This window comes from Fusarium proliferatum, assembly GCF_900067095.1.
Source record: "Fusarium proliferatum ET1 genome assembly, contig: FPRO_scaffold002, whole genome shotgun sequence".
Classification (NCBI taxonomy): domain Eukaryota; kingdom Fungi; phylum Ascomycota; class Sordariomycetes; order Hypocreales; family Nectriaceae; genus Fusarium; species Fusarium proliferatum.
The window spans coordinates 3,624,656-3,651,631 of record NW_022194791.1 but is presented as its reverse complement, the minus strand read 5'-3'; the positions used below and the strand labels follow the sequence as shown (position 1 = coordinate 3,651,631).

Below are 26,976 nucleotides of genomic sequence, written 5' to 3'. Positions count from 1 at the left end.
AGAAAATTGTCAGCTCTGCTCGGCTCGCCATCTTGTTTTGGATGGGCTTTAGTTTAGTTGGGGTTCAGGAGAAGCTAGGTCTCTCCGAGTCCGGGGAGGCTGAAAGTTGGGACCATGTCATCCATGTCATCTCATCTCATCTACCCCCATATTTGGAGATCGAGACTAACGAAACGCACAGGCGGTGCCAAGGCCAAGCCTTAGATCGCGGGGTGGAAGATGCAACGTCGAGGCTCGTTCGAGGGGCGCCTTTGTTTGTGTGTTTGGATCGTAGAGAGGACCAACAGTGCATAGAAAGAGTCAAGTATTAGCCTACCGAGTCACCGCCTTTGGTATGGACTGACTGTTTTGGTTGAAACCTGAGACTATCAACGGGAGATGGGACAAATCTGGGGATGAGAATCTGGGGGAATGGGTGTTGATGGATAGTATAAAGTTGGAGTTGGCCGAGGGTGAGCGTGACAGTGACAGTGAATGACAGTGATTGACAGTTGGTGGCAATTCGATTTTTAAGAGACAGGATACCTCGAGTTGTGTTGTGTCGTATTTAGAGAGAGAGAGAGAGAGATAGAGATAGAGATAGAGAGGGTGCGTTGGCCATCAGTGTCAGTGTCACTGACACTGCAAAGCCTACATCAGCCAACATTATAATTCAAGTGTTGGTGGGAATTCAGAAGAGACAACAAAAATTCACCCACTCTCTGATATTTCTTTCTTCTGGAGGGCGACAACTCGAAGGGATTGGTAGATGAGAAAAGGCAAGTTGCAGAGCCAAGAGATAGATTGTGACTAACACAATTCTATCAAGCAGTCTGCATATCCTTCTTCATCTCTCTCTGCCGAGACCACAAGAAGTGTTCGCTTGTCGAGAAATCAAAATCATCCTCTCACAGTCCAAAAACATAAGAGGCAAAAGATCCCTCGTCTAACGGCAACGGCAGAAGCGGGTGCTTGCATCGCGTTAATGTAACACGACGCTTCGACCTTGGCCCTCCTTGGACGACTCACTCAAACCATTGTTATCCCTCTTCTCTTCTCTTCTCTTTTACCTCTCTCGCTCTCTCTCAGTCACTCTCTTGTGCTATCTCTCATTTCTCTTCTCGTCTTGTACAGTTGAACAACAAGTTACGCGAAAAAAAAAGGGCATCACTTGACACTCCCTCGCCTCACGTCACCTCACTCCTCTTCTTCTCCTTCTCGCTCTCTTTTATTCTCTCCATCCTCATTCTCACCTTCGTTTGCTTCATACCAATCATTTCTTTTGCTTCTTGCACTCGCTCCCTCGCACTCCCTTACTAGGGGACTCGGGAAACGAGAAAACACCACCTAGAAAAGAATGAGTCACAAGTTCGTCGTGGGGAGAGGCATGCAGTCTATGGAACTCGAGCCGACTCAGAGGACAACGCTGGTGCTGTTTGAGCGCATAGGAGGCTCTATTAGCTTGGTCGCTGTCCTCTGTATCTTCGTCGCGTATGCGCTTGTGCCCAAAGTTCGAAATGTTCAAAACACCTTCATCGTGTTTGCGAGCGTCGCGAATGTCGGTGCGAGTGTTGCGAGTATCATCGCCTTGGATGGGTTGGAACTAGGCGTCGCTTCGCCTCTTTGTCAGGCACAGAGTTTCATGTTTCATATGTGAGTTGCCTCTCATAATCTCATTCTCATTCTCATTCTCCTTCTGTTATCACTGACCTCATGTAGGTTCATGCAGTCTGATCCCTGGTGGTCTCTGGCCATGGCATTCAACGTCTTCCTCGTCTTCTTCTTCCGCGCCAAACCCGACTCATTCCGCAGATGGTGGTGGATATATTGTCTCATTTGTTACGGTGGCCCTTTTGCTATTGCCATGGCGTTGCTTCTGGTTAGAAACCCGAACCGCGGCCTTGTGTTTGGTGAGGCTACTGTAAGTCCGCCCTGGATATCAAGACAAAGAGGGCATTGTTGTTGACTCGATGACAGATCTGGTGCTGGGTCAACCAGGACTGGGAAGGAATTCGTATATATACTTACTATATGCTCGTCTGGGTTTGCATCGCTGGTTCGATCCTCTTCTACTTCCTGGTTGGCTACCATGTCTTTCATACTCGGAACCAACTCAAGAGTTTGACTGCCTCAAGGAGTCGAGAGCCAGCTCCTTTTGAGCCACCCCAGCCCCAAGCTGTAAGTCTGCCTGACATGTATAACACACATGATAAGCTAACACTTGACAGCAACGTCAAGTCGAGTTCCTGTCAGTTCCTCAAGACTGTTTCTACGGCACTATCGTCACCGAAGTACAGGTCGTTCACTCCACACCCTCAGCGAACCATCTCCCTAGTGAACCCAAGCCCGCTTACGCTGCTGGTCCATCGTCACCTCAAGTCTCCTTTGATGAGAACCCACACGTCGCGCAGGGATCTCACAGTCACTACTTCTCGACCTCTATATCTCCTGGCATTGACAGCAGAGAGCGAACTAGCATGTCCCCTCTCCGTCGCATAACATCGGCGACAAACCGAACCGCCAACAAATTCGTCATCGACGATCCCATCAAGCGGGCTTACTTACGCACGAGCTTCCTTTTCGCCCTTAGTGTGCTGGTGACTTGGATCCCGAGCAGTCTGAACCGCATCCACAGCTGGCTCGTCGGTACGTCTCCCTACGAGTACCATGTCGCCACGGCCGCCGTCCTTCCCCTCCAAGGACTCTGGAACGCGGTGATTTTCTTTGTGACGAGTGGGAAACCCCTTCGAGAGTGGTACAGAAACCTACGCTACCCCCAGGCCCAGGATAGAGAGATGATCGAAACACGGGTGGAGCATGATGAGCATGTTGGAAGAAGCGGCGAGAGTTTCCTGGACGACACAGACTCCGGTAGCGACGTTCAGCTGCGAAGAATGGGAGAGGCGCCGGGCAAGAGATCGGCGAGTCTCTGAGGGGGGATGCTTTTAGAAGGAATCCTTTTCTTATGTCTGGCCTATATGTACGCTGATAAGATTCTATGGCTTGTGATGAGTGGCGATGTGTATCGCAATCTAGACTAGAATACTAGACTTGACGATAACTGGGCATCTATGAGTGACAACCGCCATGGAACGTTTCTACATGAAGGAATATCCTTAAACTCTCAAAGACAAACAATCATTGGCAAGTAACTATTTCAGTACAGTCGACTCAGTTACATGGCAGCGCCGTGAATCACAAGAGTCTTTCCAGAGCTTCCAATTTCCTGCACCGCAGATTTCTCCACAGCCAAGAGAAGACTACTAGCTCTTACGAGCAATTCTATCACCAATCAGCACAGATCGTGCAATCATGAACTAGAATCATACCTTCATATACAAGCTTGTAGTGAACTGGTGGTTCATCATCTGGACCTGAGATGAGCGGCATTGTTTCAGATGCTGCCGGTGCAACGCTGAACCGTATCCCAACGTTGTTATGCGTATCAATCCAGATGATATTCTCAGAGTCAGACTGAGACTTATCCTGTCTGCTCGCCATCTTGGCGAGCCACTTTCGGAAGACGCGGATGACCCCGTCCACAATGTTAACATGGCTTATGAATAGCCCGCTCCTTGGACCCTCCTTGACAAGGTTCGTAACAGCACAAAGCTGAGAGAACATTTCCCCATCATCAAGGTTCACATCTTGAGTGGCGGTATCATCTTCAACATCATCAGAGGGCTGCGCCTCCGTGGGACGTCTTCGGCTCCTCTTGATACTTCTGTTCTCGGGAGTGAATACGGGCTTATAAGAGGCATACAAAGCTCGTAGATCAGACAGCTCGGGCATATCGTCGCTGATGGGCTGGCCGTCTTGCCCCACGATACCTTGGTAGCGGCATGCCAAATAAGGTGTGTAAAGCTGATCGCTTGGGTGGTAACACTCTAAAATAAGCTTATTGTCTGGAAGGGGCGCAGCTTGAAGCAGGCGTTGGTGAAGGAGACGAGTGACAAGAGAGCATATGCGGCGGTTAGTCGGGGCGAAAGAGAGTAAATCTTGAGTTGAGAAGGGGGCCAAGATCGAGATGAGAGTCTAAAAGAAAGTCAATTCCTTAAAATGGCTCATTTTTTCTGGGGGGAGCTCACTTCGTTGGGTAGAATATCGATGAAGCTATCGTGAGTCGTCATCATCATAGACTATGGTTCTCTGAGCTTCATCAGGTGGCGATACGATGGACAGCGGGTATATCATCCACAAACAACAGAAACCCCAATAATAGAAGAATAAATAGAACTAACGGGCGTATTTTAAAGCCAGTGGAAAGAAGATTTGGGCGCTGATAGAAGGAGACTGAGTTTTTGGCTGTGTTATGTTATGCTACCTATACTATGTTGAGTGAGTGTAGCTTTGTAGCCTCAAGATGAGGTGACAGCTTCATCAAATGTCCTAAAACGCGGGGGAGGGGCAGGCTAATTTAGTCAGCATCCGCAAGTCCGAATGACGAAATACTATCTTTGCATCTGATAAGTAAGTTGATAGATAGCATTATTGAATCTTGCCCCAATCGAGAATCCTCCTACTATTAAACAGATAACACGGATAGATTCTATCCTCACCGCCAATGATGCTTCAAAGAGTAACGGGTATAAGTTAATCCCCACTCGATAGTCTTGATATTAACTCCTTCGTATATATCTGGAGGCTACGAACTCTATACAAGCTGTCGGCCACTTGATTGACTTTCTCCATAGTTTGATCTTCCCTCAACAGAACGGCAAGTGGCCATTAAGTCTGTTGAAATTTACCGCGCGGCTGTTGGCTTTCGGGGAGTTGAACGTTTGACGCCACACAAAAGTATAGTAGCTATAAGCGATGTTTTTTTATACGAGAGCGCACCCAATCAATTCCCCATAAACGAAATAATTATGCTTAAATAAGACTGTTTGGGTTGTGAAGGACTATCAAGGTAAGTAGTGGTACACGGGACCCAGTTTGTCAACGCCAGAAGGCGTCCCACTTTAATCCGCTTAACCTCAACCTTCCCTCAACCTTCAACTCAACGATCACAGGAAACTCAAACCTCATAGGAAGGAAGACTCTAGAGTACAAAAGCACCATATCCATTCCAGATTGGGCAACCGCATGCCTGTATCGAAATATTGTTCTTATAGTCTCCAATCTCACCAAGACATGTCATATCCTCAAGAGCCCCAAGAGCCTCAAATATGCTCAAATGCTCAACATCTCCGCATGGAGTCTTCCTCAAGGTTCGGCCTCAACATAAGATGCAATCGATTTTTTTATTCAAAAAATCGTCTTATCAACCTCTTTCCCGTATCGAAGATGTCCTCGGCCAAATCAACCCAATACGCGAACGCCATAAACATCGTTTCAACAACAAACACGCATCCAAGGCCAAGAATTGGCGGGAAAAGATCTGGGGTTCAAAATGATAGGGCGATAAATTTTCTACATGGCCCGATTACTGAGGGGAGGTTGACGCCATGGCTCTCAACTGACAACACACTCGGACAAGGCGTCCCGTTCGCAGGATCAAGTGGTCATGTTTCTATATAATCTCATTTCCCCTGAGAGATCCTTGCTTCTATATCAATCTCTTCTGAAGCTCTACAACACGGCACAGCTCTTTCGAAGCAATGCGTTTCAACACTCTGGTGGGCCTCGGCCTTCTGGCAGCCGAGTCTGCCCTTGCAGTCCCCTGCCCACCGGGTAAGTAGCAAAAGAGCCATGAAAGATACAGAGCATCTACTTACAGAACACCTTAGCAAGCGTCTCAACCGCAACCATAGATGTGACTACCACCGCGACGCAGAATATCACTGCTGCGGCGACGGACACTGTTACAATGACAGAGTCCGTGTTTGAGACCAATACCGTTAACTCAACGGCTGTGGTGACCTCCACAGAGGTGGATCTTGTTGCTACGACCAGTACCGCAACTGTCAACGCCACAGAGACTGAGTTTACTACTGTCAACTCAACGGTCGTGATCACGTCTACAGAGACTGATGTGGATGTTGCCACCACAACTGCAACTGTTAACTCCACTGCTGTCTTTACCATTACAGAGACAGAGGAGGTCACCAGCACCGAGACTGACACTGTTAATAACACATCTGTGTTCACGACTACTGAGGTTGATGTCGAGACCAGCACCGAGACTGCTACAGTTAACTCTACGGTGCTATTCACCTCCACGGAGACCGACTTCACCACCGAAGCGACTACTGCTACAACTGTTGTCTTTGCCACAAACTCTACTACTGTCACTCAAACTTCTTTTGTCAATGCTACAGAGACAGCCTTTGAGACTGATACGGTTCTCACAACTGCTACGGTGAACACCACCTCAACTGTCAATGTCACTGCTACAACAGTCGAGACCAACACAGCTTTCGTTACTTCAACTGTTGATACCACGGCAACTGTAAATACTACAGCCACGGATTTCGTCACTGCCACTGTCAACACTACAGCCACTTCTTTCGAGACTGATACAGCTTTTACGACTGCAACAGTCAACACGACTGCAACAGACTTTGTCACCTCGACTGTTAACACTACAGCCACTGCCTTCGAGACTGATACAGCTTTCACGACTGCTACAGTAAATACTACTACAACAGACTTTGTTAGTTCAACTGTCAACACTACAGCCACTGCCTTCGAAACCGATACGGCTTTCACTACTGCAACAGTCAACACCACTGCGACTGACACAGTGACTTCAACGGTCAACACTACAGCCACCGTCTTCCAGACTGACACAGTGACTTCGACTGTTAATACTACAGCCACTGCCTTCGAGACCGATACAGTGACCTCAACTGTCAACAGTACTGCCACAGTCAACACGACGGCCACGGCTTTCCAGACCGACACTGTTTCCACCACTGCAACTGTCAATGCTACTGACACAAGCACGGCCACTGTGACAACAACACAAACTGTCTTTGTAACAGCTACCGAAACTCCCACTGATGTGACATCTACAGAAACCAGCACTGAGACTCAGACTATCGATGCGACTTCTGTAGTGACTGACACTGTTGACTCAACTTCTACAGTAGTTGTTACTGCCACTGTGACATCCACTGTTGATCCCGCGTCCACAAGCGCCAGCGTGACTCCTTCGTCTTCTCCCGCCGCTTCACCAGCCCCTGCTTCTTCGGACCCAGCCAGTGCTTCTGGAGCCGCAACTACTACAACCGTAGTAGTAGCTACAACGGATACTACGAGTGCCGCTAGCTCACCTGTTGCTTCAGCGGCTACTTCTTCTCCCGCAGCGGCCTCCTCCGACACTACATCCGCAGCTACTGGAACTGTCACAACTACCGTTACTACAAGTGCTACAACAGCCCCTGTTGCCGAAGACTCAACTTCATCAGCAGATCCCTCGTCTGATGCCATCAGTTCTGCAGAGCCTTCTGCTGACCCTACTGATTCTGCAGAGCCTACTGCAGATTCTACTGATTCTGCGACTGAAACAGCTACCACTTCATCGGCTGTCGATGGCGCCCCTGTCGATGACACTCCTACAACTTCATCAGCTAGCCCCGCGGGTACTACGACTGCAACTACTACTGTTGACCCCGCTACCTCCACCGGCGCCTAGATTACTTGATTAGGCCCAAACCTGACGGCATATGAGACTGTCCATTTCTGATTCATGATTGGTCTTTATAAAATGTAACTGTGAAGTAGGGGTGGCCGAATAATGCTTTCTTATTCTTTGAAAGTCCGGCATCATGATGAAGGGGTCTCCAAGGACTTAAGTGTGACTGGCATGAGACAAGCACATCGTGGGGTCATACTCCGAGTTAGATTGATCTTGTGTTACGAATAGTTCAAAGCCTTTCCTTAAGAATTGGACCTTCCATAGTTACTTTTGATTTTGTCAGGCAATCTACATGCGTTTGGCTCCCAGCTGGGTTGAGTACATTGTTCTTCAGCATAATCAATACCATACCAAGTGCACCGAGACATGTTACCAGGAAACAAGCGTATGATCGTCGATCTGACATATGAAACATCTGCAGTGATAAGCAGATCATTTTATCAAAGTGTCATTCATCCAGGATATGGGGTTATCCTCTCACAAAGCAGATTGTGTAACTCGAGACCTTAGGCAGATAGAAAATAGAGTCCCCATCGACTACCCGCCGATTGCAGGAGAAGAGCGAGTTTCTCGAGATCGCCGCTAAGCTATGAGACACTATAAAGGCAAGTGATGGCGAGGGGACAGACAGGGTTTATGGTTATGCGGCGTTATGCTGCGTGGACCCTGAATTGGAGGAGAGAGATATGTTGTGTCATATAATCTCCGATAAAGGAGTACAAAGGCAGGCTCTTGAACAAAGAATGCCGTTTGCCTCCAGGTCAAGGATAGAGAGCACAGAAGTTGCCTATTCAGGGGTAAACGCCAACAAAAACAAACGGGACAATAGACTGGCGGAGTTCTTGATGTTTCGGTTGAAATACAATTCGATATACGATATCCGTATCATATCGGAGCTGCAACATATGCCGATATAATGCCGTCTGTATGTCTCAGTGCGTAGCTTAAAGAACGCCTCATTGTTACCTCCCCGAACGGGGCTTTGACAGTTTTGGGAGACCGGGGAGAAGAGTTACGATCATTGCCAGGATGAGTCTTCCAGACATACGGAAAGATACACAGGTTGCAGAGATCACCGCTTTGCAGTCTGTTGTGCTCATGGACTGTCATGACTGGGATAGCTTCCGCTGCCATGGTAGATATATTTGCAGCAAAGTTCGCATGCCACTCAACTCTGTGGTTCATTCTGCATATTATTAGCTTGTAGCAGTCAAATTAATCTGCATGTTTATCTCACTTACTGAGAACAGCTCAAGGTGCTCTAGAGATGAAATCGGGGGATCTTCTATGTCCAGTTATTGTTGACCTATCAACACAACAACTTCCTTGGTGATACTACATGAACACACTCCACAACATCCATATAACGAGAGAGACATGTATCACTTAGTATCTACCTGCCAACTCTTGCAGTTGTGTCGTGACATCACAACGTAGTATCCCGTCAATGATATGCACGTCAGTCTCCCTGCCACTCAATATCCTCGTGGGGGCACATCTCGTCAACACGGAAGGTCTGGTCTCCTCGTTTACCGCTTAGGATTACTGATATGATGGCCAGCAATGCTTGAAAGACGGGAGGGCTCTGGGTTGAGTTGTACAGAGAATCGGGATCGGCGAGGACAAGTTTGCCGTGTCGCGCGCAATCTTGTGTGACATTGTTTGGGGAGATAGACATGGGGTTCACGAAGCAACTGTTGACAGCAAACATTGCATTATCTATGCAGAGATGAGTTCGAGACTTATGAAATAGATGGTGAGTGGTAGTCGTCCGATTCGTTGAAAGAGATGGTGGGTTGTAATCTGTCATCGATAGCATATAGCTCGATGCTCACTGTTGGTATTGTCAGACTAACCTTGAGGTTTTGGGGCCGATATTTGTTTATATCCGCGATTAGTTCACGGACATAAGGTTGATTTAGGGCCGATCTATGCTTGTTGGTTTCTCTCCAGGTGACTAGATCCGTATTGGTTCCAAGGTTGCTGCCAACGATGGCAACTATGTTTGGCATCAATCTCATTCGGGCAATAGAAAGCAAACAATACCAATAAGAGCCGTTAGGTAACATTGAGAATTTGAAAGTATAAAACATCAGTAACAAGTATATATCCACTGATTGCTTCGTAGATGACTGACCACCAAAATTATTGCTGAATGTTGGGCTTCATGCTTCTCTCAATGTAGAGCATGTCACTCATCATACTTTCCGTTCTTGACTAATCTGACATAAAAAAACAAAAGAACCCATCAAACAGGGTGTGGCTTTTCAGTCAGATTTTCCAAGATAAGAAATAATATGTGTGAGGATTGAGTGGCATGTAACTCTTTAGGGCAGAAGCGCAAAATGCTTATCACCGCCTAGATATTATTTGGCAATAAAACGTCTTCAAACTCAACTGGGATACACGCCACATCAGCTGATATGCGTCAAACAACCTTCGGACTTGGAAGAAAGCGCGAGAGCGCGATACCGACGCCCAAAGTCCGTCTGATAAACATGCTCAAACCTAGCCAACGATCATCGTGAAAGGAGCTGAATGTGGCGTCCACAATGATCATCCTTGCAGATTATCATTCTCCAAAGGAAAACCTCTGACGGGTTGAGAAACAACTCCGTTTCAGAAGTTGTGTTTCTTTTCGATACCCAGAGTCGTTGCCTGTCTAGCCGAGTAACTGTGGAATGAGCAAGGCCTCATGTCAGCAATGACATCGACGCCGTTAGCGCTGATTGATCAGTTCATAGGGCTGAGCGAGTAAGCCGTGATCTGGCCTCGCGGCTTAGACCCTGTTCCTCCCGCTTTCGTATCAGTCGTCGCGGTTCATAGAAGTAAGCATATCTCCGACTGGTCACAGCCCCAGGTTGTGCCCGACTTGTTCTTATTCCAACCTGATTAGTTTCCCGTCGGCGTGTTTATACCACTCGGAAACACTTCCAAGGCTGGAAGAGAAAACCCGCATGTTGCGTCAGACCGGCCCGTTCCCGCGTAAGCCTCATCCGTTGTAGCGCGGAGGGTATTTCCTCCGTCAATGTAATGTAGGCAATCCGTGCCAATGTATCAGGAAGGCCGTGTAAGCCGGCGGCCGGCATTTCGGCATGACTGGATGTTTAATCCCCACTTATGCTGATTTTTGAGAACGGAGCCTATGGGTTGTGGGAGTAAGACTGATGAAACTTTGTTCATCTTCTCCTAGCCCGTATGTTTCTTTGGATGTTGTCGTGATTTTGTAAACTGTCAGTCACCACACCCTCAATTCCACCAGCTCCCCCTAACGCGGGATCGTTCCTTGGCTTCCTGGTGGCGGCTCTCAGTACCTGAATCCAATGTGTGTAGGCGTGCCCGATAGACTTCGGCCTTATTTCCACGTGGTAGATGCTCCCATTGCGGCAACATTAAAGATATCGGTGATTATCCTCATCAGTCCATTCAGTGAGCAGCATCCCGTGTATGCAAAATGAGGACTCATATCATCGACATCGAACAGGCAGTTTTGGCATGTATGAAATAGTTCCAATCTGAAGCTTATTTGTTCAACCGGTGCTGACTTGATTATGGCGAGATCATTCGAACCGGCTGGCCATAACCATAATTTCAGGATCCATTTTGCCGTTAAGAAGTTTCGATAAGTTCAATTATCCTCGTTGGTGATATTAAAAAAACAGCCTCCTGGTCATTTTCGATGCGAGTTGTAATGGCTGTCGATCAGCATGCAAGGATCCCGCCAGCAGATCCCTGTGTGGCACTCCAACACTTCCATGAGGAGGGAAATGGGGGGGTTTTGTGGTTATCTGCCAAATTTTGCCTTTTGTCTCTTTTATCTCTGTCTCGTTTCTTCGTAGGACAGTCATGGATACGATGCTCACCCAATACGTCTCCTCGTGAAGCTCCCTAGGTTGAATCTGGCACAGGACGTTGAAAAAAACTGCCTTTGAACGATGTCTTGGTCGTTCGGTTGCACAGAAATCCAGTCTTTGACTGTATTCTTTCTTTGAAACATTCTTGAATATCGATACTTTGCTTGTGACAACAAACTGCGGCCATTGTCAGACCCTTGGTTTCACCATCTGAAGTCTTCGGTGAGCAGGCTTTGGTCTCTTTGTGCTCATGCTTATCGTTTTTTTACTGAAGCATGTTCAGTGTTACATCATTCCAACATTCCGCCCCGGTGCGCGCCTCTGTCATACTAAGCTGCCTGCAGTTCCGACTGGTTCGACCTGAAAAATGCTTCAGAAGGACAAACAGCAGCTCAGCCTTGCCGCGTCGCAACGTTCTACCCAATTAATGCTCGTATCGTTCTCACCCAGTTGCAGAATTAGGGCCGTGGTCAAGAATCAGATTAAGCTTTTGAGCAGTTCAAGACAGACCCTCGACAATGTGGCACAGGACACAGGGAAGACGTTGAGCTACTATGTCGATACCCAGTGTTCAATGGCCCAGATCATTCGGTTCTCGAAACCCGAAATCGGTATAAGTATGAATTGATTGATTGCGTATTCTATTGCTCTTAGGCGATCTCCTCGGCCATTTCTCTGACTGAGAAATGGAGGCGTGTACAGAGTAAACCAGGCATTATGAATGCAGGATGTCTGTCAAAGGATGCATAGTGCCATATTTGGCCCTGTAGCATGTGCGTGAAACATCTGCCGGCAGTGCAATCTTCAGCTTTTCTAGCCCGCCGCGGCAAGGATGAGCACCGCAAATCATCATAGGCTGTCGTTTACTTCGTGTATGCAAAAACGGAGGATCCTTGTAAAATCGATAATCGTCAAGTCTCCAATGAGTTGTTCAAGCCTTGTTGATGGAAACTGAAGAAGGACAAAAGTGCCAAGATCATCAAGCCCGAGTTTGATGTGACGCAAAAGCTTAAGTAATTCTGGGGGCCTGTGTAAGTCGTGCCTCCCTTAAGGTTGGTATCTGAAAGGAAGGTGCTTGGTCCGCTAATTCCATACCTACGTCGGGTTACAATTAATGTTGGAAGGAGTACCTTAGCTTTGGTCAGGTACTACGTACCTCAATGGAAAATACGGCTAAGTACCTTAGGTACTAGGTAGGTAGGAAGTACACACCTTCCTTTCATCCGGGTAAAGCTGACTGCTGAACTTGGCTCGTACATTTCAACCTCCATCAAAGTGTTTACAAGTGAAGAGTTCTTCTTTGTAATCCTTTGTTTTCTTACCAACACGAGACCTCTAATACCCCCCTTGTTAAGACTCTAGCGCCAATTTTCTGCAAGACATTTCTGTGTTGCCATCAGAGCGGCGCCCCCGAGTCCGGCGCCCATACGCAAGATGTAGCGATACCAATAGCTAGGCAAGGACGTACGGGGTCACCTACGATATGACGAAGTGTGTAACCTCGAATCCATCGACTAAGCTACCATGGATGTACACGGATTTGTATGCTTGTACTGATGGAGCTGACGGTATCGCGGCCTTGATCATCATTATGCCAGCGAGCAAGCCACTGTCTTGCCGTGGGGGAGACAAGGCCTCCACATCTTCCTCGAGGTAAACCATTCCTTTGAACGTTTCGCTGACCTGTTTCTTAAAGATAATTTCTCACGTAATGATATCGGTTGTCGTACCGCGATTCTTGTCCTCCTAACGAGCCTGCTCCCCCTCTTTCAGACCTGTCAAATGACTGTATGCATCCAGTGCTTGGCCACTCATCTATATCCTTGTATCTTTCATTGAAAACTGATCGAATCCCGGAGCTTTTGTCTCTTTTTCATCTGCAACCAAGAACAAAATGTGGAATAACCAGGGCAAAGAGGTTTGTTTAAAAGCATCAATGAACTTGCTAGCATTGGCTGACGAGAAAGGAAACAGCCGCAAATGTGGTCTACACACGACTTGGCTTGTGCGCACTGCCGAGCACGAAAAATTAGATGTGGAAGGGAACGGCCGCAATGTGAAAGTTGCAAGCGAGACGGTGTTGAGTGTCGATACTCGTCTCCCGGCAAGCGCGTCAATCATGTCAAACTCTTGTGAGTCTGGAAGCGCCATTTGTTTCCCCCATGACTGGTGCACAAAGGCTTACAAACCTTTTGTGTTTCAGGTGTCAAAACTTCGAGACGCTCGAAGGCCAACTGCACAGCATCCAGAATGATCTCTCTGACTTGACATCACTCGTCAAAGGTGGGAGTAGTGTAAGATCTTTATCCCTTCCTGCTGAGGAATGGATCCTCGAGAACCATTCTGGGACGGATCCAACGTCAACCCCCCACACAAACCGGCATATTGTCAGAAATACATCACAATCACTTGATCGTTATCATGGACCATGCTCTCTTTATGCCCTTTGCAGGGAATTTAGCGACCATCCATTATTTTGTGCCTCGGAGAACAATAACTCTGGGGGAAATACTGTTTCTGAGCATATGATTTTGCAAGAGATGCTCAACGAGGCAAGTAACGAGCCTCACTTAGACATGCTGTCTCATCCTGTCGGTATATGTCTCCCACCTCGACAGTTCCTCAGCTTTGTCATCGGTCCTTTCTTCAAGAATGTCGATTATGCAACTGATGTCTTTGTGCGATCTAATTTCCAACCCCACGTCGACCGAATCTATTCACAACCTATTGGGCCTGCAGATGAAGGTTGGGCTGTCTGTTTCAATGTGATTATTCTTCTCGGCATCAAGAAAGAACCCACGATTCAGGGCAACAGCCACTTTGTCCAAACACTCCTGCAGACATTGAAAATGGCTGTCAATAACCCTCGAGTATTCTTAACACCAAGGCTCGTTAATGTCCAAGCACTTGCTCTTTTGGTAAGATCCACCTCGGCTCTTATTGTGAAAATGAACTGACTATTGCGGCAGAGTTACGTGGCCGAGCAGTACAGCACGACTTCGCTTGCAGAACTCGTCTTCGCCCAAGCCTGTCTGCTGGCTCGCACCATGGGCCTTCATCAAAGCAATGCATCTTCCGATGGCCTTCCACCCGAAGACATATTGGAACGACACAAAGTTTTTAGATCATTATATATCAGAGACAAAAATATTGCAATATTCCGTGGGTCTACAGCCTGGCTACCAGGCTATGATTCCGGCATACCCCCTTCCTTTGACGAAACCGGAACAGGAAAACCCGATTTATTAGCCCGCCTAGAGCTTGCGAAACTTCAGGATGAAGTTTACCAGGCCTTCCATGCGGCCGGTGCACCCAGCTTACATCCTTCGAGGCACCACCAGGTACTGGCACAGTTACAACAAAGATTGGAACAGTGGTCTTCGACTCATAGCATCATGCAGATGGCTTTGACGTCCACTGAAACACTCTCTCTCATGTTATCTTTCTTCGCAACAAGGATGTGTTTAAGCAAAGATAATGGTGACACGAGGTCTACTCAGCCGTTCAAGGATGCCAAAGCATGCTGTCTTGTTTTCTTACTGGCTACGGGTACAAAGCCTGATTTGCACATTTCTGAGACTTTGAAAGAGATACTAGGCCAAGACAAATCTCTCGACCACGCTAGCTCCAGAAAGACGAAGAGAAATTCTCGAAGTCAACCCGCTGTGTCTGGAAGTGATGAGTCTGCGACCTCATCCCTTCCTCGGTTGGCTGCAACTTTCCCACTAGCGGCTGCTTTCATAGTTGCTAAAGATACCTTATTGCAGCCAATAGGAGAAGCGGATGGCACCCCCGGTCGGCCAGAAGAGGAAATAACAATTTTGGAAGCTCTTCGGGATCGATTTGCAACGGCTGCCGAGCAAGCCCATGTTGACAACCTCGCCTTAAGTTTTAGTAGAATCCTGGGTCTATTGGTTAGAATTGTGCGCCAGAAACGATCGCCTGAAGCAGAGAACACCCCTTCTTTAGCCTTCAACGACCTGCCAAGCCTGCATTCAACAAGATCTTCCAGCTCTTTACAGGAAAGTGTGGTGAGCTCTTTTAGAGGCACACCACCAGGTCAAGAGAACTTTTCAACAGTTAGTTCTATCAGTGAAGCCGTCTCAAGTTCTTCTCTTCTCTTGCCATTTACTCAGCCACTGGAGGACTCCGCCAGCGGCTCACCGTGGTTTGCAAACGTGGGTCAAAGCATCGGACTAAACAACACCCCAGTCTTAATGTCTTGGCCTGTTCAACAGAAGCGACAATCTGAGGAAGCGGACCACCTCACCAAGAGACCAAGAATTTCCTGCCAAGAGGAATACTTGGATATTCCTGCAGTGTACCATGATCATGGTTCACGAACTGAAGATGACTCTTTATTTACGTTCGACTTTCTAAACACAGGAGCGGATATTTCGGTTTTCGATATGGAAGACTAGTCGTTTACTCGACCTCTATTTCTGTTTAAGGGGGTTTGTTGGTTTCTCTGCTATTTTGGAGCAATATATCGGACTTGACTCTCATTCTCCTTGTTCTTGGACTAGGATTTGGTAGAATATATACGAAACAGACGTATAATGCACTACTTGGAGTGACAGTCGGTGCTGATTTGATAGCGATCATGAATCGGTGATCTATCTATATCAAACTTCCTACTTCAAAGAGATCACTCGGTTGTTTCAGTATGTGGCACGCCCACTTGAGTATGTAAGGCTACCGGAGAGACACAGCCATCAGAGGTTTAGGCTCTCCTCACGATGCATTGTCTGATACGAATGCGCTGCGTCTGGCATTCCCCGCAAACTACAAACACGCCCTTTGCATATGCACCCTGCTGTATGCTATTTCTATTACGCTAAATTCTATCACAAGCTGACATCGACATATATTGTTACTATAGTCAAAGCATAATTTCGCCTTGGCGGTAGCACTTCGGCTGACCTCCACTGCATCAAAGCCTTTCAATCTTGTTTTCTCGATCCTCCTCAACTCAAGTGTGCCGCTGAGATCATGATACAAGTGCAAGTTGCTCGACTGACCTCAGGCGGCGAAAATAGTCTTGGACATCATCAATCCTGTAGCAGCTGTGTGACTCTTGTTCAGCATTGGTTTTATTTGGGTTCTTCGTGCCAAGACTGTCTGCATTTTTACTTACTTCCCAGTTTCCTCATTGTGAAGGCTGCAGCTGTGAAATGTTTGTATTATTGACATGACTGGTCGCCATACAAGCGATATACGAGATGTTGTCACCTGAGGAGGTTGCTTCAAACCAAGGTTGGAGCACTGATCTGATGCCAAGATTATTGCTAAGGCAAGAGGCGTGCTCGGACTCGAGAATGTGGAGGGTTGGTCGTATTGACAAGAACCTAGCTCAGTACCACGATATCCTTCGCGTAAGTACTCGATTCTATACTCATAATCCCAGCAATGATTGTGGATCTAAGAGCGTCGTATCAAAGGAGAGCATCGCTCATCATGAGTGTATGAATACAACCGACGGGCTGGTACCTGAGGCTCTTCGGAAAGATACATGCCTTTCGTGGTACCAGACACTTTTACAAAGGTAGGGCTCTGCCGTTGTGACCATGACCCTCTGAAAATAGCCTGGATGTGTTGAAATCAAGGATTTCGAGGCCCTCACTCGCCTTATTTGTTTGGTAAAGAGTACCACAGCAGGCGGTAGGGATAAGACCTGAAGTGATGTGACGCACAATGCATGCATGAGCACTACTGAACTATTTGAGTACTATCCAATTTTATTCGGCCTGTTCTATCTATCTGGCAGATTAGTACTTTCTATCTTTCACTATCAACGCAGTCGCTCGCTCACAAAATCCCGAAAGCTTTCTATTTGACAGCAGCAGGCTCAGCAGCCTTCTTTCGCTGCAACAAACAGTGCCTACCCCATTTTCTCTTGAACTTGTCCGGGATGAATGACGCATTGGGAACCCAAAGAGTCCTTGCGAGCATATGTGTCTTGGCAGCATCAAGGAAAGGCTCGCACTTGACAATTTCCCAGTTCTTCTCATCTACAATGTAGTCGGGTTCATTTGGCGGCAGAGGGTCGTTTCTCTCTGGGTATTGAGTGTCGACCAAGAACGCACACGCGGGGAGCTCAGTGTATTTGCTCAAATCCTCCTCGTTATGATCATTCATACCCGCTGTTGGAAGCCAAGTGCCACTCCAAAAGCCGAAACCAGTCTCGGCTTCAGCGAATTCACCAGGCAGAAGACCTCTAAACTCGGAGCGGACAAACTTGGCATGCAAATCCCTGGGCAGAAAGTAAGATGAGGGGAAACGATACCACTCCTTTCCAAAACAGACGGTGTCCTCCTCGCGGCCAAAGGGCTCTTTGCCATCTGTTCCATCCCACAGGGGAGAGTAAATCTTCATAGGTCCAGAGTAAGCGGACCAGATACCGTAGACACGGAAAAGAGCGACATCGATAGACAGAATCATAGTGAGAGTAACAACCAGGAGCTTCAGCTTGGCAGGAATCTTTCCAACAAGGGACTTGGGATCAGAGTTGCCTAAAGCAGTCAAAATCATATGAAGAGAAATGGCTGCGTTGAGCGCAAGGAAAGGATAGGCTGGGTACATGAACCTTTCTTCCTTGTGGGGCTGTGCGCTGAAGATAGCCAGCCACATGTAGAAGGGGGAGAGGAACACGACGGTTCTTAACCCAGTCTGAAACCCTTGGCCAGATGGTGAAATGATCTTCTGGAGTATGAAGAGAGGCAGAGCAGCAAGAGCCAGAACAAACCAGAGGTTGAAGTTCAAAGCCAGATTCTTGAAGTAGAATGTCCAAGGTTCTGTTCCATATAGCTCTGGACCATGGTTTGACGAAAAGATGTTATACTTGACAATATTCCATGTCACAGAAACCGCCTTCTTGTAGAAGAAGAGGTTGACAAAGTAGTCGCCGGCCTAGAGATGTCAGATCTACCATGAAGCAGGGAAATACGAGACTCACAAGAAGCAAGATTGCAGAAACTACACCACGGCCAATGCGAACAAATGCTTCCCACAACGCTGTCTTGTCACCAAATACAAGCAGGATGAGTTCTTCGAGCATGAAGGGCGCGCAAAGCGCAGCAGCAAAGGGCCATCCCAAAATTCCAGCAGCAGCAAACCAAAACATTCCCTGAGAAGTCTTGAGACCACCTCGCCAGTTCATGAAAGCTGCAGCTCCAACAGTGACCAGATACATGGCAAAGCTCGATGGAAGGTAAGCAGTGCTTGCATGGAAGTTTCCGGGGCTGGCAACAGTCGCGATGAGGAAGAAGAGGCCAATTCGGCTGTTGAGTGTGGTACTGGTGACCATGAAGAGGATCGTTTGAGTGATGGCGCACACAAAAGCCAGCCCAAATCGTACAAAGTAGAATTCAGCAACCTGAAGATTCGGCGTCAATGGACCTCTTTTGTATATTTCATCGTATACAACTCACCTTGTTCGAGTGAGGAAATATTCGACGCACGTTGCCGACAATGGCGTGGAAGGCGATGTAGAGCCAGCTGCGGATAGCATAATCTGGAGAATATTCCCACGTCTGAAGGCCATAGCCATGGGACAAGTAGTGAGTCGGTTCCCAGTAATTGAAGGTCTCATCGCAATCTTGAATCGGGGCGAACCAGGCGGACACGAGAGCGGCACCGAAGAACCAGTAGAAGGCGGAAATCGGCTGCATAGAATATGCGCTTGGAGCTCTAAATTGAGAAAGGCATGGTCAGTACTGAGAGCTCTCAAAGTGGGATGAAATACCTAGGTAGGTATTCTACATACTTTTTCTTGGCATGACTAGCGGTGGGATGCACAAACTGCCGCTGCTGCGACTGTTGAGCTGTACCTGGAGCCATCGTTGCTGTCGACTTTGACTTCGACGTGAGTTGATGATGGTTTATAAGGAAAGGAATGTTGTCGTCATGTCATAGTGAGTGGGTAGACAAGATGTGGGTGGGTATGGAATTTGGAGCTTCCTTCAACAGTTGGGGAAGGGGCCCTGCTATAGCACTAACTAACACTAGCACTAACATTTTATTAAAGCAGGTGCCTTTTAAGGCTTAACCGAGGCGCGTGGCTCACCGACGGTGAAGCATGTGTTGTGGGGTACTAGCGCCGGGAGACCGTTTCCACTTTATTGTTCACCTTGATTTTTTCTTGCTAGCGCTAGCATGGAAGGGTCTTTTACCCATGAGGAAGAGGCGCTCTGAAACTTTCTGCTTTTCTTCAACTTAACTTTTGCGCCTGTCGCATTCAGATCTGTCTTTTGGTTTTTACCATCTCATCTATTTCTAATGAGCCAAGAGTAATATTCCATCCATCATTTTATTCCAGACACTATATAGTAAAGCGACCGCAATACAACATGTCCGGTTTTCAAATCCCCGGCCTCGGCCAGGCCAAACCCAACGAGACCCTTCCGCCCATGCCCGCCGATGTTCTAGCTGCTGCTGCAAGCGTTCAAGATACTGAGATCACGGATGCTGTTCCCAATAACCCCAAAGACCAGCCTTCAGCATCTGCTGCTACCGAAGCCAAGCCCTCTGAGGCTGAGCCCGCACCAGTCGCGGACTCGGATGCTATGGCAGTCGATCAACCCGAAAGCCCTCCTTCTCTCACAGGTGCCCTCGAGGCCGCCATCGGCGGTCTAAACCCAACCCAAGCTGCTCAATCAGCTCCCACAGAAAACACCGAGACCGTACCACTTCAGAACGACCAGGGCGATAACCCCGAATGGGAAGTCGACTCTTCTCCATACGAATCATCCTCAGAATCAAGCAGCTCTGATTCATCCGACGAAGACTCCGATGACAACGAAGGTTACGAACTTTTGGGCGTTGAAGAGACCGCGCGCCTGCTCATGCAGGCTGAAGGAGGATCTGATGATGAGGGCGATCGAGGAGCTACTGGTTCAAGAACCACCCAGGTCCGAACAAAGAATGAGGTTCCTGAAGAAGTAATTCCTAAGCCTGATGTCACAATTACACCCGATATGAAGATGGAAGAGTTGGGAGCCATAGAGCACATTGTGGAGAACATGATGTTGATCAAGGCATTCACGCCTGGCGAGTACCAGGTTCTTGATTCCGGATCCGTGCTCTGCACAGCTGAGCGAGTCGTCATCGGTGCGATTGCAGATACGATCGGAAAGGTTCTGCAGCCTATGTATACCGTGCGCTTCACTTCAGACCAGGATATTAAAGATTTAGGACTCGAGGTCGGCCAAACAGTGTACTACCCTACCGACCATGCCGCGTATGTCTTTACCGAGCCATTGAAGAACATGAAGGGCTCAGACGCCAGTAACCTTCACGATGAGGAAGTCGGCGATGACGAGATGGAGTTTTCAGACGACGAGAAGGAGGCCGAGTATAAGCGAGCGATCAAGCAGAAGAAGAAGGATAAGTGGAAGAAGGACCCCTCCAGGGGAGGCAAGGAGCCTCATCCTCTGCGACAAGAGTCGCGACCGGACGGAGGTCTCAACTACGACGATGACGATGACGGCCCCTATAAGCCCCTAGCACGACCTCCCGGTTATGGTTCCGGCCCTTCTACAACAGAGACCTACGAGCCTCCATCGAGCAGAAACTTTCACCAGCGAGGAGGACGCCGTGGCGATTCTCGAGGGCGTGGAGGTCGTGGACGAGGTTCTGGACGTGGTGGAAGAGGAGGCCTCAACCAGCCCAGAGACGGCCACTCGCTACCTCCTCAGGCATTTCCTCAGCAGGCTCAACAGGCTGCTCCTCCAGCTCCATGGGCCGCTGCTCAACCTCCAGCTCAAGGCGCAGCACCGGCGATGCCCAACTTTGGTTTCCAAATTCCTGGTTGGCCTCAACCACCTGCTCAGGGCAATGCTGCGGCTGCTCCACCACCTCCTCCTGGATGGCCAGCTGCACAGGGTCAACAACAGGCTGCGAATGGCGGATCTTTCGTCAACCCGGCATTCTTCGCTGCGTTGATGTCGAGTATGCAAGCACAGCAGAACGGCCAGTCGCCCTGGGGACAACAGCAGCAGCCTCCTAATAGTGGAAATGGCCAGGGCCAGTAAACGATCTGTAAGCAAGGGGTGTTAGTAGGTCATCTGTGGCGCTCAGGGATTTTCTTTATAGGGGTCTAGACAAAAAGGGCAAATTAACTTATATGTTAGAAATTCATGATTTAATTACAATCTTCTAGACAATCTTCCGGGCTAGTTGGTGAGCTCTTTGCTGGTGTACGTTTCGGGGGGGGGGGGGGTTCAAACAGATGGTCTTATTCAATGCTAACTATGCGTGTATCCTCATATCTAATCCATTGCTCATGCTAACTGAATTGAGGCAACCCATCCAAAAAGGGAGAGAGCTGCTCTTTAAACACAATTCCACAATATCAGTCATTTACAGGTCACCCCACTTCTCCTCGGTCTTGTCAGAGAAGTCGTAGAAACCAAGCTCGTAAACAAGACCAAGGGTCATGCGAGCATGCTCGAGCATGTGGTTGAAAGATAGATACTTGATGCTATCATCGGTACCATGGATATGAGGGTCAGAGTACTCGAAGGCGGATTCAATAACAAAGGCTGAGGGGTAGCCGGCCTTGGAAGCAGAAGCGTGGTCGGAGCAGGCATAACCGCACTTGGTCTCGACCCAAGGAATGCTACAGTACTGGAAATAAGAGTTAGTATGAGAGCATGCAAAGAAGTCTGGACAAACGTACCTCCTCGACGACGGTCTTGATGAACTTGGTCAGACCAGGGTCGACAAAGTCAGTAATGACACCAACGCTCTCGGGCTGACCGGCATCGAGAGTCTTCTGGACATAGCCAGTCATGTCCTGCTGAAGCATAGCCTTGACATCGCGGCCATTCTCCTCATACGACTTGAAAATAGCCTGACTTCCAAGCAGGCCACCCTCCTCAGCTGAGTACCAGTGAAACTCGATGGTGTTGGGAGCCTTGCCCTTAACAACATCCTTGGAGTTGAGGAGAGCGCGGAACACCTCCATGATAGTGACTGTACCACTGCCGTCGTCATCAGCGCCTGGGGCGGCAAGGATGGAAGGAAGGAAGAGGTTGATGGAATCCTGGTGGGCACCGATCACGACAGTGCTGTTAGACTGGCCAGGGATGGTCGCAATGACGGAGTGTTGCTTCCATGTGTGGGGGAAGCTCTCTGCAAAAACAGTATCCTCAGCACCAGCGTCCTTGATGATCTGGTTGACCTTCTCAAGAACCCAATCGGAGGACTGAAGGCCGTAATCGGACTTGAAGTATCGAGTGTGGAAGCTGGTCAACTTCTCGAGGTTGGCCTGCATGTTCTTCTTCTCGAGGTTCTTGGAGAGCTTCTTGACATCATCCTGGTTGACGCATTTCTTAGGGAACGTGACTGTGCTCTCGGCGTTGATGCGCTTGGAGCCGAGCGAAGGTGTCTCGGTGATATCCATGAAGTTTTGGCCGTTCTGTAGATCGTTAGTGGCCCATCTGGAGCTGAGAGCGTAATAGGAGACTTACACGGCGCATCTCCCATTTCTCTTCCTCAGTCACCCATTGCGTCTTGCCGGGGGCGGTCTCGACCAGGAACAGCTCGTCTGGCTGGAGAATGACGTTGTCGGCCTCGGCAGTTTCGATAAAGCGAGCGGAGGCAGCAGGTAGACAAGCCGCCAGAAGAGAAGCCTGTGAGAACTTCATTGTGTCTGTAAATGTGATAATTAAAACGATGAATGGCAAGAAGATAGATGATGTTTGGAAGAGGTTATGAAGAAGGCGAAGACGCGCGGAACTGCCTGGAGAGATAAGATCCGAGCGAGGCAGGTACACATACCATGACGATCACGTAAGGTAGATACTTGCCGTTTCAGGCGATAGCGGTCATGGCTTGGTCGTGTGATTGCCCCGGAAGGTGCGGTGTGGAGACCCGGTTGCCATGAGGGAGGGGCTACCCCAACTGTACCTGCTTCCTGTCAGGCGATATGCATCCAAGCCAAGATATGATGAGTATGCTTCCCTGACTGATAGCTCTCTCTCATATAGTTATGAGGTATCAATCCTTGCTTATCATTGCGAAATGCTCACTTTTCTGATTGCGCTACCTAGTAGTTCTCAGGGCTGTGTAGAGGTCCTCATATTACCTCTATCTATATACATTTGGTTGCCCAGGTACATCACCGTTAGCTTTAACGGCTGCAACATATCATGAGAGCTTCTAGGGTAGCTTCGGCCATAATGATGAACTCAAACGAGGACTTGTTTTTCGGCAATTGTCTGGCCTTCGGTAGTTGGGTCCATCAATACAACTATGGGAGATCACCAGATACAGTGATTTGTCTAAGAAGGAAAACATTAAATAAATCAAGTCCAGAGCCTCATTGACTCCCATTGATGAACTGGCCATTATGGTTAATGAATCGTAGACAAGAGGTGCAAACACGGCATAAGCTAGGGGGCACAAAGGCATCATCACGTTCCATAATTCAAACAAGGCAAACAATAGTTCGTTAACCATCCAAAAAGGGTTTCTCCCCTCTCATTCGCTACTGGCTACGCGGAAAACCTATAGCTAAGCCATGGTATAGACATATCCCACCGCTCATATTTAGTTTCACTTACAACAAATTCGAGATATTTGCATCTGATGAAGACCTTTCAGTCATGTGAGTATTCCAGTGAATATGATATGACTTATCTATTGCAGGCTCTGAATGCAGGTGGTTGAGCCTCTTTGTTAGTCCTGGGAAATAAAGAAACCCGGCTTCTTTGTTTGGCACATATTTGTTCATTAACGAACGTGAAATATCTTCAAGCGTCCATGGTATCTTGAGACAAGGCATCTACTTTGTCTTTGATATCTACAATGTTCATGAAATATATAGCCTTTGTTTATTAGGAAAAGAGCTTCATAAGCAATAGATCATTGTTCACAGCCAGAACATGTCATTACATTCAATTGCCATGATGAGGAAAATATATAAGAGACGCTGTGTCTTCTCAGTTCCAAACATGTTCAATAATTCAGTATCACAACCTATCACGTTACTGGCAAAGCAGAGCTTTGTCGAACACCCAATCTATTATCGAACCTATTCACAACAATAATCATAAATGCCGAACAAGAATCCAAAGGGAAAGGGGAAGGGTAAAGCCAAGGCTGCTCCAAGACCCCAAAACCCCAGGCCTCCTCCTAGACCCCAAAATCCTACTGCTCCTGAACCAAGGGCTATGCGACTGACCCGAGCCCGCTCCAGGCTTAACAATGCCCCTCCTCTGATGGCGAGCCTTGAATCTGATAGAGATTGCCAAGGACGTTCCCTAGTTGCGGACCCTGAGCCCTTGCCATTCAAGGATGTTGTTCAAAGGCTCGGCGGCACTGCTAATATTGCTAACAGAGAAAAGAGAGTCAGGCTAAAACTCAATTACGCTGCACGCACTTCGGCTGCTGGCCCTTCAAACCAGGATCAGCCCTCAAGCTCGAACACAGCAGCAGCGAGTTCATCTCCCTCCGCTGCAACTCCTGCTGCAACAATTGCTACTCCGTCCCCAAGCCCTAGCAGAACCGCTAGTTCAAGTTCAAGCTCAGCAGGTTCAACCCCCTCTGACCAGAATGAGCCTGCAGCTCCAGCAAGGGGAATAATCAAGCTCAACACCCATAACGGTGCAGCTTACCGGGAAGCACAAGTTTCGGGCCAGAACCAGCTTGCAAGCTCGAGGTCGGAACGAACATCTTCATCATCTGCAGCGGGCCCTTCTGGTCAGGGCCGTCATCTCAGCGAAGGCTCCAGCTCCAGCTCGGAGCTTTCATCCCTGCCATCTACATCCCCTTCCCCTCCACCAGCCTTTCCTTCTGATCAAGATGAGCACTCCAGCTCAAGCTCGAGTTCAGGATCCTCCTCATCATCTTCTTCGCCTTCATCGGAAACTCAGGCGCCTGGAACCCCAAGGCCTTCGGCAGCTGGGCCAACCAATGCCATTCCATCCTCGAGGACCGGCTCGAGCTCAAACCCGGACACAGAATCTTCTTCGCCGAATTCACCTACTCGAACTTCTCCACCTCCAAACCATCCAAGTCCCGACACGATAAAGATAGACGTACTTATCGCCACAGGTCACGAACAGCCGAGTAGCGACGAGTATGAAAGCGATGGCGATGGCTGTTCTGGCGATCCCCCAAGTGATGGATCTGAGGGTGAATCAAGTGGAAGCGGAGGTACCAGTGGTTATGAACCCTCTGAGGACACGGATGACAACACGGTATTTACCGGCTCTGAAAGTTCATCAGATTCGGAGGGAGACGATGGGAACGATGATGATGATGCACCAGGAGGACCATGCTCTGGGCCTACTGGGCCCTCTGGCCCCTCTGATCCTCCTGGGTCCCCAGGTGTTCTGATTGCTGCTGGTTCCTCGTCCGCCCAAGAGTATCCAAGCGGATATGAGGCCGACGATGAGTACAATTCAGGGCCGGCTGCTGACGCTTCCACCATTGTACGCGATGATACAGGCGCGTGGGCAATGGTGAGCGACATGTCCAGGGCCAGGAACCGTTCTACATGCCTTGCTGGATTTGATTCGCCCAGGCTCGATGGCCGCCCTAGACGACCAAGTCGTCCTGCAGATATCAAAGTTCCGGCCATCAGCTATAGCGGATATGTTGCTCAAATCGGTCGTGGGGAGAACGACAGCCTTATCGGACCACTGAGAAGCTCATTCCAAGGCCCTGTTCAGTCTATTGGACGATTGGACACTCCCCCCGCCCACTCAGAAGGCGTCGTGGGAAAGCGTAAGCGATCTTGTGACGGTGATGAAGACGCTCCCGCAGCAAGAATAAAGAAGGCACGCTCTTTGTCACCGCGCATGGTTGTTGAAACTTCGACAACCACAATCACGACCACACGCTCTGCCTCTGAGCCTCGGCAACCTGTGGCCTGGAACTCTGGTCCCTCAGTTTCCGATGAGCCTAGTCCTGTGAGAAACGAGCCAGTCGCATACGCGATGATGGCCACTCCTATGAACGATCCATCCTCAGATGAAATCAGCCCGCTGATCTGGCCATCTTATGATCCGTGAGTCAAGACATCCATTCATTCCCTGAACACCAACTAAAAATTCCAGTGAAATCCCAGGTATGCACGGCTCCGGACTTAGAGCTTGTCGCCATTATGACTGGTACGAGCAGTTTCATTCTGTAGGATATGAGTGTTACGAGGTTCATCCCTGTCCTCACAACCCGGGGAGAGGATGCCACCAGTGTCATAGTGAGTGGCACAAGGATTGGGCTCGTTTCTTCAAGGCTGAGGAACTTTTGCAAGAAGCAGCTGCTGATCCTGAGAGATATCTGAGAGAGACAGGACTGGATATGCGAGAGGACTTTATGGGAGCCTTGTTGCAGGGCGCAAGTTGGGAGGTGCTGGCACCTCATGTTCAGCCTCCCGCTGGCGGGAGGGTTCGAATCCATCCTGCTCGAGTTGCCAAACATAGGCTGGCCCTTGCTCAGGCGGCAGCGCAGGTATGAGTTGGTAGCGATGTTTGGCATTTCATGGAGTTTAAAACAATGGGCTATGTTTTGAATTAGACGTTAGACAAGAACTTTGGGAAGAATTGGTATAGA

The 26,976-nt window shown here is 48.6% G+C and overlaps 8 protein-coding genes across 8 annotated transcripts; 4 read left to right on the top strand and 4 right to left on the bottom strand.

The window, feature by feature from the left end:
• Positions 1–1,336: 1,336 nt before the first annotated feature.
• FPRO_02598 (uncharacterized protein) lies at positions 1,337–2,912 on the top strand (the record flags this gene model as incomplete). The annotated part of the gene is made up of 4 exons (XM_031227283.1): positions 1,337–1,632; positions 1,699–1,900; positions 1,957–2,157; positions 2,208–2,912. 4 exons carry the CDS (start codon positions 1,337–1,339, stop codon positions 2,910–2,912), a joined length of 1,404 nt encoding a protein of 467 aa, XP_031077735.1.
• A 242-nt stretch (positions 2,913–3,154) lies between these two features.
• On the bottom strand, positions 3,155–4,112 carry FPRO_02599 (uncharacterized protein; the record flags this gene model as incomplete). The annotated part of the gene is made up of 3 exons (XM_031227282.1): positions 3,155–3,261; positions 3,309–4,014; positions 4,068–4,112. The coding sequence occupies 3 exons, from the start codon at positions 4,110–4,112 to the stop codon at positions 3,155–3,157; spliced, it is 858 nt and encodes a 285-aa protein (XP_031077734.1).
• A 5,191-nt stretch (positions 4,113–9,303) lies between these two features.
• Positions 9,304–9,630, bottom strand: FPRO_02600 (uncharacterized protein; the record flags this gene model as incomplete). The annotated part of the gene is made up of 1 exon (XM_031227281.1): positions 9,304–9,630. The coding sequence occupies one exon, from the start codon at positions 9,628–9,630 to the stop codon at positions 9,304–9,306; it is 327 nt and encodes a 108-aa protein (XP_031077733.1).
• Positions 9,631–13,309: 3,679 nt separating this feature from the next.
• FPRO_02601 (uncharacterized protein) lies at positions 13,310–15,836 on the top strand (the record flags this gene model as incomplete). Its single annotated transcript, XM_031227280.1, has 4 exons — positions 13,310–13,333; positions 13,390–13,547; positions 13,619–14,333; positions 14,385–15,836. The coding sequence occupies 4 exons, from the start codon at positions 13,310–13,312 to the stop codon at positions 15,834–15,836; spliced, it is 2,349 nt and encodes a 782-aa protein (XP_031077732.1).
• Positions 15,837–17,244: 1,408 nt separating this feature from the next.
• On the bottom strand, positions 17,245–19,254 carry FPRO_02602 (uncharacterized protein; the record flags this gene model as incomplete). The annotated part of the gene is made up of 4 exons (XM_031227279.1): positions 17,245–18,324; positions 18,371–18,790; positions 18,846–19,104; positions 19,181–19,254. 4 exons carry the CDS (start codon positions 19,252–19,254, stop codon positions 17,245–17,247), a joined length of 1,833 nt encoding a protein of 610 aa, XP_031077731.1.
• Positions 19,255–19,763: 509 nt separating this feature from the next.
• On the top strand, positions 19,764–21,446 carry FPRO_02603 (uncharacterized protein; the record flags this gene model as incomplete). Its single annotated transcript, XM_031227278.1, has 1 exon — positions 19,764–21,446. One exon carries the CDS (start codon positions 19,764–19,766, stop codon positions 21,444–21,446), a length of 1,683 nt encoding a protein of 560 aa, XP_031077730.1.
• Positions 21,447–21,774: 328 nt separating this feature from the next.
• FPRO_02604 (uncharacterized protein) lies at positions 21,775–23,063 on the bottom strand (the record flags this gene model as incomplete). The annotated part of the gene is made up of 3 exons (XM_031227277.1): positions 21,775–22,041; positions 22,094–22,834; positions 22,887–23,063. The coding sequence occupies 3 exons, from the start codon at positions 23,061–23,063 to the stop codon at positions 21,775–21,777; spliced, it is 1,185 nt and encodes a 394-aa protein (XP_031077729.1).
• Positions 23,064–24,473: 1,410 nt separating this feature from the next.
• On the top strand, positions 24,474–26,880 carry FPRO_02605 (putative SRP40-Suppressor of mutant AC40 of RNA polymerase I and III; the record flags this gene model as incomplete). The annotated part of the gene is made up of 2 exons (XM_031227276.1): positions 24,474–26,431; positions 26,481–26,880. The coding sequence occupies 2 exons, from the start codon at positions 24,474–24,476 to the stop codon at positions 26,878–26,880; spliced, it is 2,358 nt and encodes a 785-aa protein (XP_031077728.1).
• Positions 26,881–26,976: the final 96 nt, after the last annotated feature.